The sequence below is a fragment of the Lipotes vexillifer genome, unplaced genomic scaffold (assembly GCF_000442215.2).
Source record: "Lipotes vexillifer unplaced genomic scaffold, Lipotes_vexillifer_v1.1 scaffold618, whole genome shotgun sequence".
Classification (NCBI taxonomy): domain Eukaryota; kingdom Metazoa; phylum Chordata; class Mammalia; order Artiodactyla; family Lipotidae; genus Lipotes; species Lipotes vexillifer.
In genome coordinates, this window is record NW_006799025.1 from 1,981,524 (window position 1) to 1,992,280 (window position 10,757).

The 10,757-nt window shown below is 38.4% G+C and overlaps 1 protein-coding gene across 1 annotated transcript in view; it reads right to left on the reverse strand.

Annotated features, from left to right (window-relative positions):
- Positions 1 to 6,330: 6,330 nt before the first annotated feature.
- PTPRZ1 (protein tyrosine phosphatase receptor type Z1) overlaps positions 6,331 to 10,757 on the reverse strand; it is a 164,867-nt gene continuing 160,440 nt past the window's right edge. The window contains exons 26-28 of the mRNA XM_007471315.1: positions 8,937 to 9,079; positions 8,000 to 8,135; positions 6,331 to 6,471 (exon numbers count right to left, since the gene is read on the reverse strand). Of these exons, the coding sequence (XP_007471377.1) occupies positions 6,331 to 6,471; positions 8,000 to 8,135; positions 8,937 to 9,079 (420 nt within the window). The remainder of the gene's footprint in view (positions 6,472 to 7,999; positions 8,136 to 8,936; positions 9,080 to 10,757) is intronic.

The following is a 10,757-nucleotide window of genomic DNA, read 5'->3' on the forward strand; positions in this document are numbered from 1 at the left end:
CCCCCCCCCCCCCAGTCTGGATGAGCACCCAGATGGCATGGGAACGAGGGAACTAGCACCTTGGGTGGGAGGAGGAACACACTGAGATAATATAATAACCAGTTTGGGCTTTAACTGAGTGATAAAGGGGGTATGATTGAAGGGGGGTGTCTAATGTTAGTGCTAGAAAAGGAAATGTCAGTAAGCTTGAGTAAAGATATATAGAGTGAAACACTGCATTGGCTCTCAGTAACAAGTTTTCTACCAGAAATTTCAATAGTAAAGGTGGTGGTGGTAGGATCTGGGTATGGATGGGTAGATAATACTGTACTTAGAAGCATATGGCCCCTGAGCCACAGTTTGGGAATCCCTGGTCTAACCATTTCGGTAGACTTAATGCTCACATCTTCCAGGACTTTCTTACTTTTTTGGCTTCCTCCAGATAATACTGATATTTATATTTCCAGCTTTCCTCATCCTAGACTCATGAGACAGAAGTTTCTCTGAGAAGTAGGATGATTAGTCCTACAACATACTAGCTGTTTCCTTTTCCATAAACTGAAGACAACAGTAACTCACAGCATGGTTATAAAGGGAACCAGGCAGATGCTGTGTTGCCTTTTATGACTTAACCTCAGAAATCACGTAGCATCACTTTCATTGTAGTCACAAGTCCATCCAGATTCAAGGCAAGGGACCATAGATCCACCTCTCACTGGGATGAGTTTCAACGAGTCACATGTGGGCTGAAAGCTATTGTTGAGCTAATTTTGGAAAATACAATCTGCCACAGGAAGTCAACCCAGAGGGAGAGTGGCATGTAGGTGGATTCTGTGAATATACAGTGAATGACCCCAGTTATCAATGTTTCCTCATTGGCCTTAGTTATTTTCTATCCATTTCATTTTTTTTCTCCAGGTGGTTCTTTGAACATTTTTATGTATCCTGTGAGATTAGAACTAGACACTCTGTATAAACAAAATGTGGAATGTTTTTCATTTACTCTCTAAAAAGCCCAAGAAATGTGCTTTTAACTTCCCAAGTCCTTTAAAACACTTACCTGAAGTAAAAGTGCTGTAAGAGGCTCCTCTAATAGTTTCCATTAGGAAACTTAACGCTATAGTTTTCAATACATACCTTCATTAAACAATTTAGCAGCAAGGAAAAAATTACTTGCATCGGTTCATTTCTCATGTGGATAATTCAGAACTAAAGCGACTCCCCTAGGATTGAAGCAAGATAATAGGAATCTGAGGAAGTCATGTCCAAAGCTTCAGAGCAAAGGATTACAAATTAGCATATTTGGGAAGTTTTTCAAAGGTCAGGCTGTGTGTCTTGAGCTGCTTAGAATGTGTCCCAGGTGACAGGCTGATTAGGAGTTTGTTGTGTACGTAACAAGAAGTTTCAATCTCACACAGTTTTTCTTACTCCCACTTCCAAATCTTATTTTTTCTTTTTAAAAATGATTACCTTAAGAAAGTTGTTAACTTTAATGCCAAGGATGTCCAGATTTTTTTTTATATATATAAACTTATTTATTTATTTTAAAAATTTTTGGCTGCGTTGGGTCTTCGTTGCTGCACGCGGGCTCTCTCTAATTGCGGCGAGCAGGGGCCACTCTTCGTTGCAGTGCCCTGGCTTCTCATTGTGGTGGCTTCTCTTGTTGCAGAGCACAGGCTCTAGGCGCGTGGGCTCAGTAGTTGTGGTCCACGGGCTTAGTTGCTTCGCGGCATGTGGGATCTTCCCGGACCAGGGCTCGAACCCGTGTGCCCTGTGTTGGCAGGCAGATTCTTAACCACTGCGCCACCAGGGAAATCCCGGATGTCCAGATTTTTAAAACCAGTGTAGTGTGTTTCATTTATATGCCTTAACATTTAATACCACCTACTCTAACACACCAATATTGTACTAATGAGGAGGAAACCTCTAACATACAAGAATATTTTGCAATTAGCCAGTGAGTGGATGATAATCAATCATGATTTATAATAATAAAAGTGTTTTTGTTTATTTTGACAAATGTGTATATTTTTCCCACTTTCCCTAAAAAGTTCACTTTAATTCAATAAATACTTAGTATTTCTGATTCTATGTGCAATTTATGAATGGAATTCAATTCTAAGAAACTAAAATGTATCTGCTTATAAAGGGTTCTTATTTTCTAAGTTTTGTCTATTAAAGTCATTTTGGATGCTAACAAATTAGGGGCTTTCAGATGAGAAATGTGAAAATTAAGTAAGAGTCCTATGGTGTAATATTGAGTAGAACATGCACATATTAAATATTTGTATTAATTTGATATGAAGAAGCAGCTGCCATAAATTCTCAGGTAGTATCAGACTGAGACCTATGATGGACTATATATAGTTCCGGTGCATTTGGCTAAATAGATGGATCATGCTCATCTTTAATACCTCTCTGCAGATTGCAAAACTGCTCTACGTGATTTAGTATTGGAGATAAAGTCTGTATAGAACACCATTTCTCAATTGGGCTAATTTACAAAGGTGCTACAGAAAAAGAAAATGGGTCAAAATTGATACAGTTATTGTATGTTGAGGAACACTACCTATAGAGTGTTAGGTTTCCCAGGATCACTAAAGAGCATTTTTGTCCTAGGTAAAACAAAACAAAACAACCCCAATTCATTCATTAATTCACTCCTTATTCATTCATTTGTCTAAAATGTAGTGAGTATTTTTAATGTGCCCAGTCCTGTTCTAGGTATAGAAATACAGAGGTTTACAAGAGCCAAAGCTCCTCTCCTCATGGAGCTTATATACTAATAGTGGGGGACAGACAACAAATATAAAATATGTCAGGAAGCAAAATGCGCTCCAGAGAAAAAGCAGGGTAAGGAGATGGGAGGGCCTGGGGTGAAGGGCTTGCGGAGAGGGTGCCCCACATTCGGCTTGCACACGTGGGACACTGAGCCAGCTCAAGTCCCTTCCAATGATCAGCACTAAATATTTTGAAGATCTTCCTTAGGAGGAGGGGGATACTGCTTCCAACAGGCCGATTGGGGAATGCTGCTCAAAGAGATGTTTGAGCAGAAGCCTGAACCCAGGAGTAGAGCCCTAAGACTCCAATACCTGAGCAGTGGGAGTGTAAACTGTACAACTCTTGGAAAGCCAAAGAGTATTAAGACACATAAAAACATTCATACAATCTTCTCACCAACTGGTACTTACAGGAATTGGTACTAAGGAAACATCCTAAATATGGTAAAAGGCTTTTACATAAAGAAATGTTTATCATAGTTTTGTAGTTTAGGAAGAATTTGAAAAGAGCTTAAACAGCTGACATCACGAAAGTGATCACAAGAGCCCCGGTACGTCATGAGGGCGAGTTCCTCCACCCTGGTACTACCGACATGCTGTGCTGTACGATTCTTCGTTGCGAGGGCTGTCCTGTGCATTTCGGAATGTTTAGCAGCATTTCTAGCTTCTGCCCAGTAAGTGCCAGCAGCACATCCCCTTCAGATGCGAAAACCAAAAATGTCTCCAGACACTGCCAAATGTCCCCTGGGGCGCAATACCATCCCTGTTTGAAAACCACTATACAAGATAGACTATTATACAGTAACAATGATAGGTTTATAATTATGTGTAATAAAAATGCCTATGTAACAACATGAAAGGCAGCATAAAAATATATTCATAACAAGGCCACAATTATGTAATAAAACAATGTGTGGATAAAAGCTGTGAATGCAATAAAACTCTGAAATTTTGGTAAAGGATGTAAATAATTGGGAGACTTATGAGGCTTACTTGCGAGGCTTCATTTATTTTCACTTCTCATAATTGATTATTGTCTCAGAGTTAAGCTTCATAAGATGAGGAAAGATTGCTATTTCTGACAGGATTGTCTTTTTTATTGGTTTCAGGGTATTTTTATTAGAATTTGTCTATAAAATACTTGATTATCACACCTGCACTTGCAACATTACTTTCTCTTGGAAGAGACTCTACAAGGCACCTCACTAATAAAAAAAACCATGAAGGAAAAAAAATTCTATATCCTTTCAAAGGCCATTTGTTCCTGGGACAAAGGCAAATGGAAAAATAGAAAAAATAATTGTGACATGGACTCCTTGTTCAGATTAGACTTTGCGGGTTACGGGGAAACAAAACTGAAAAACAAGAGGACTAAGAGACAAGGCTAGAAAAGCAACCAAGGAATCAATAACCTTCTGGCCTTCCTCCCTGGGAGGGTGAGAAAGAAGCATGTTAATTTTTTTATGCCCTGTAGGTCAGTACTTATCAATATTTTGTGATTTGTGACACTATTTGTTGGAATTTTTTTCTATTTCAAAACTCTTCATGACTATTGCTTTAAAAGGAAAGCTAAAAAAGTAGAAACTTATAATTTTTTTTTTTTTTTTTTTGCGGTACGTGGGCTTCTCACTGTTGTGGCCTCTCCCGCTGCGGAGCACAGGCTCCGGACGCGCAGGCTCAGCGGCCATGGCTCATGGGCCCAGCCGCTCTGCGGCATGTGGGATCTTCCCGGACTGGGGCATGAACCCGTGTCCCCTGCATCGGCAGGCGGACTCTCAACCACTGCGCTACCAGGGAAGCCCAGAAACTTATAAATTTTGATTCTATTTTAAGGATTTGGTGAAATTTTCCTGATATTGCTTGAGGAAACTGGAGGCTCTCTGAATTGTTGTTGCTAAGGACCAGTGGTTCTCAAACTTTAACTTGCATTAGATTGCTGAGTTCCAACCTCAGAGTTTCTGATATTTTGGATCTGGGATGGAAATCCAGGATTTGCATTTCTAACAAGTTCCTGGGTTTTTCTGATGCTGCTGGTCTGGGAACCATATTCTGAGAACCACTGGTTTCAGCAAAACTTTTCCTGGCCTCCCGCTTTAGGCACTGACCTGGGCATTCTTGGGGACTGGTGCCCCCTTTGCGGGCAGTGTTCTAAAACACTCCTGGCTGAGGCAGGGGACTGCTTCCAGTATCAGAGCAGGCTTGCTACCCGTGATTCCCTGTTTTCCTGCCCTTCACCTCCACATAGCTCTTAAATCCTGACAATAGGATTGTCACCTAGGACTCACCTTTTTCCACTCTGGGAGTTAGGACCTCCTGGTCCTTGTCCATTCACCCACTCGGCTCCCAAACCAGCTAAGCTTCTCCCTGGCTGGCAAATCTGCCTGCTTCTAACTCCCAGCTTGGTTCTAAACCAGTTTCCCAACATTTTTTGGTACATCATGCCCTCAGCTTCCGAGTAACATTTTCATAGCTCCCCTAAACCAAAGGAAATACATAATGGTTCTGTTTATTAAGTAGTTAGATCCAAATAATTTAATAGTAGTAACTGTGTAGTGTCAGTACACATTGCTGCGTTGTCCTCAAAAACCTTCAGTTTTGTGAGTTTCCTGTGTGCCTTAAGGCACAGTTTGGGAATCAGCTCTATACACTGTCCCATCCCATCAACCTTCTTTCACGTCCATAATCTCAGAGGGAACATGTCCACAATTTTCTGCTACACATGCCTCAGCACTCCACAAGCAAACACAAATTGATGGCAATATTTATATTTATTTTTGCAATGCCTTGGATAAAAACCATTTAAACAATGTCGGGTAAGGTGTTATTCTCATAAAAACATCTTCTTTCAAAACAAATGTATTTTTATTTTCCATAAAAGTTAAAATTACATGCTAAAACAGAGTTAATCACAACACAAAACAATATCAGAAGACTCACAGAGTAAGACCAGATGATGAGCTGCAACATTAAACTAAACAATTACACAAAACTAGAAAACTGACTCAGTAGTAAAATATAAAAATCTACAATTATAAATATAAATTTGGTCCATGGAGATGCTAGAGCAGTATTTACAGTAAGTATCAGATTATTTCTACTTTAGGTGAATACTGTGGTTGTAAAATGTTGAATAGCATAGGGAACAGAGTGTTTTATTTACAGTATACTATATTAAAAGTTATATTTCTAGCAAACCTGATGATTGCTACAAATACAGCTAAAAATTTGACACTAAAAACAAACATGTTTTCTGTAGTTGGGAATTCCTAATATCTATAAATTGAAATTCTCTGTTAAAATCAATATGAAAAAAGATACCACAACTCCATTCTTAGAAATACGGTAAATTTCAATCATTTTAGTTTAAACACAATAAGTGAATCACAAGAAGTTTTGCAAAAAGGCACACATTGTTAATGATGTAAACTTGGCAGCAGAATCTATGCCATGATAGTTACTGTCAGGTGATGTGAAGTAAACAGATAACAGAAGAACTGGACTAATTTTCCTGTCTAATTTTAGAAAGAGGAAAGCAATGCCCAGATGTGGACTCTTCTCACCCTTTTCCATGTTAAACTAAAGACTCTAAGCTCTCGGCTATATTTCCATCAGGCAACGCTGCGCCGTTACTGTCCAGAGAGGTGGACGGATTCTCTTCCTGCCTCGTGCTCACAAGGCTGAGGACTGCTTTGTAGAGAAATTGATACTGCTCCTGGAGAACAGAGAATGGGAGGTCAAAAACAGAAAGCTCGCTGAAGACATACGTTCGTGAAAAGAAGCAAGGTTTTCAGTCACCCTTTGCCACTGTCATAGAAAGGCATTGTGTTAAGGGCTCTGTTATAATCAGCAGAGGTACACCATCCATATTAATGTCTCTTTCTGATTAAATTTAAAGTGGCTCTATAATTAGCCAACATTCATTGACCTAGAACACTGGCCCACTACATTTGCCAATGGTAAACACTCCATTCTTATTCATTTACTTCATGGAATCAGAAGGTGATGTGATGAGGTTCAGATACTGATTTATCAACTTGTGTGTAAACCTTTTGGTATTAGGCTCCTGTAACCCACTAAGTTACTCATTTTCCTTTCTCCTTTTGTTACAAAATCTGTTGGGTTTGTCTATTTATGAAGAGGTCTCAGGACTGCTCTGTCAGCCCAGGAACTCATGAGGAATGCAGGCCTTTCACAAGACCCACTGTTTACCAAGTATCCTTCACACTCTACCAGCCTGACGGGTCTTATGTCCTGCTTGGTAGGAAGGAGAGTGTGTGCCTGTGCACCCTGCTGTGGTCTCATGGTAGAGACACACAGAAGAATAAAGTAGTTGTTCTCTTACAGATGCCAACTTGGGGATGGTGAGGTGGGGGAAGGTAGTTGCAAAGGGCATGAGCAAGTGGCTGCCTCCATAGTAGAAAATCATTAGGACCACACGTCTCATTAAATGCATTTGTGAAACTTGGGTATAAGTTTAGTCCACCGAAAGCAATTTCATACAAGACAAGCTTGATACAACTCAACTCTCCTGAATGAGACTTTCAATAAGGGCTCCTCTGAAGTGCATGTGCATAAGGGTTACCTTACTCTCTGGCCAGCTGGTCTGGGCTAGAGCTTTGAAGATGGACTCTTTATAAGGCCCTTACACATACCCAGACTAGGAAGCTGGAAGTGAGTCTGCATCCACCTAAGCTCCTCCCACTGGGGCATTTGCACAAAGTTCCCTATTGTCTTTCTAGCTCTTGTTTCTATAATAAAAAACTTCCAAATTATGTCTCTCTCTCTCTCTCTTTTTAAAACTATCCCCAGAATTAGCTACTTCTTAAGTTCAGAAAATGAATTTGGCTTGAGAAAAAGGTGAACAGCTGAAGTCTATCTTCTGACTCTTCTTTGAGGCTACGTAGAACCCTAACCCCGGGAAAATAACTATTTATTTTGTTGGATAAATCAGATTAGTTGGTGCTTCTACTGAGGATATTTTTCAGAATTACAATAAGTCTTGCCAAAAGGCACCCAATGAAATTTTAAAATTTTAATCCATCAATTTTCTGGAAAATAAACTTTAAATGTTTATTGTTCCAGTTCTATGGATTGCAAACTGAACATAATTCAGCTTGAAAACTACATGCTAACATTATCAATGTGATCTTTTTTGATACAGGACAAAACGATTTTGGTAGCCTCTAGAAAGTGACTTGTGCTCTAATGAGAAAAGTTTGGTTCGCTGCTTTATTACTTACAACATCAGCAAAGACTCCTGGCCTCATCAAATTGATCATCTTGGCTACCTGGTAAACATCCATTGAATTTTCTTTTTCTAGTTGGTGCATAAGGGTTGTGAGAGCACAGAAAGTTCCTGCTGTCACTCCTCCATGCCTGGAAACAAATGGAAGGAACAAAGACCCCATTCAGATGCATCAAATGTTCACATTTGAAACTCACAGAGCACATGGCCTTGATAATTTTGCAGTAAGAACACTGAAATTTTTAATAAATTGTCTCATTACTTTATAGTGCATGGAACTGTGGTTTACTTCGAATCACTGGGGAGTGTTCATGATATTAGTAATGAGACACTTTACAGAAGTTCAATATTTGGTGATACATTTCTTATTTTTATACTATGGAAGGGGTTGGCAGTAAATCAAAATGATCTGACTGAGGTTATAATATATATTATGTAATATTATCATATGCATCATATATATATAATACGTATTGATATATAACATAAATTCAGCATATGCATTTTTTATTTGTTCACAACTGAAACTTGGAAAGATCTATTGGATAAAATTCCTGTTTCTGGTAAATAAAAAATATATCAATTTTACTCCTATCCCAGGAAGCCAATGGCTGAGAGACGCCTCGCTGGTTAGCACCTGAAAATTCAGGTTCTAAAACACTGACTCATCACACAAAGTGTTCTTAGTGTAGAATGCAACAGCAGATGCTTGTGATCATGCACACATTTTCTGCCTTCAACAGGAGTTCCCAGAGAACCGGAAAAAAAACCCCAAACTATTCTGTGTTAATCCTGTCCATGAGAAGCAGATAATCCACTCTGGCTGAACAGTTCACGATTGGTCCAAAGTATTAGGTTAGTACAAAGACAACAGAAATATACATACACACAGAGAATGTCAGGTGTGAATTGATTTAAAGTGTGGAACTTACTCATCATGAACAATCATGGGTCCATCCCTGGTGGCAGCTTCTTCTTTGATAATACTTATAAGTTCAAAAGTTTTACTAATGGGGCTATCTGGATTTGGCCATTTGGGACACTGAAAATGCCGCACTTCAAGTACATAATCATCCTATAAGAAGAGATAAAAATTACTGTTTTAGAAAGTGTCATATTGGTTGGTGAGCAGATGAATTGAGGCAAGTCAGGAATTATAGGAAGGTAATAAAACCAAAACACACGCTGAGTGAGCAGCAGTAGTTGCAGCCTGTCTTCCATCATGGAAGGGAGAAACTGCCGCGACACCACATTTGCCATGTACTGAGGTGATCTCTTTTTTATTCAAAAATAAACCTTGTTTGTGGGCTTATCCTGCCAATCAAATCATGAACAAAGATGTATCTGTGCCGATAAATTTAAGCTTACGAAAAGAAATCTTCAGTTTTAAAATTAGTTTTAAAAATAGCATAGACATCTTCCTCTAAAAATTGTGAATCACTATGTCGTACACCTGTAACATAATATTGTACCTCAACTATACTTAAATTTAAAAAAAAGAAAAAAGAAAAAAATACCATTGACTTCTTCAAATGCCAGCATTACTCAGGTTTAACTAAGGGAAGAATAAGATTGCTTGACACGGTGTGGGAAATGCTGGTAAGGAGGATGGAGACATGGTTTCCACTCCAGTCTCAGTTCTGATTCTTGTTTATTAAGTGACCAAACCAGGTTGTGTGACTTTAAATCTCTTAAACCTCTGATCCCCAGTCTCCCAAAGTGGCTTATACATATATAAAAATTTGATTTATGACTGAACTGATATTGTTGATCTATAAATGATACTGGAACAATGGTTATTCACACAAAAATAATAAAATTGGACCCTTGACTCACAAAATATAAAACATCAATTTCAGGCAGAACTATAAAACATTTAGAAAACAATGTACTTGCATTATCAATTTTATAAGTTTTGGTCAAATATTCTAGCGAATACTCAATCTTTTTTATGTACCCTATATGTTTTACCAGTTTCAGAATTAGGGTAAAGTGAAACATTTAAACCATCTAAAACATGATTTATTTTTTTTCTGATTGAGAAAGTCCTCTGAATTTCACATGCTTTACTCATCATTATTAGCATCTTTCAGTCTTCCACAGGATCTGTGCAATAATTTATGAACTGTGCTGTAATCATAGAAACCGTTATTGACAAAGAATTCAAATGGGTACCTTGTAGATAGTCAGGAGTCTAGTAAAACAACACTAGTTCATTGCACTGCATGTTTTCAAAGCATTTCTTCACTTAACAATCCTCTGTACATCAGTAGAGAGCAGTAAGCTTTTTTTGGTAGGTAATATTTTTCCCATTTTATTTAGGAGAATACAAGGTAAGGACTTGCCTTAAAACATGAGAATTAGGATTAATGAAATTATTTTTTTACTCTGTTTATTTTCAGCTTAACTTCTATCAGCAACTGCTTTGGAGTAAAAGAGAAATCTTTGACTTTCTGTGTGTGTAGAAGTCAGAGATGGTGGAGTTTAGTGATGGCTAATTGTTTAATGATTCTATAAGATTTTGAAAATGAAAATGACAAGTAAGGTAAAATTTATTATTTGGGTAATCTGTCTCAATTTGTAAGAAATCAGATTCCTTCTTTTTATTTCTAGGAAAGATTCTTAAATTGGCATGTATTTAATATGTGCTTAAGATGAAAAGTTTGTCTTTTTTTTTTTTTTTTTTTACGGGCGGTACGCGGGCCTCTCACTGTTGCGGCCTCTCCCGTTGCGGAGCACAGGCTCCGGACGCA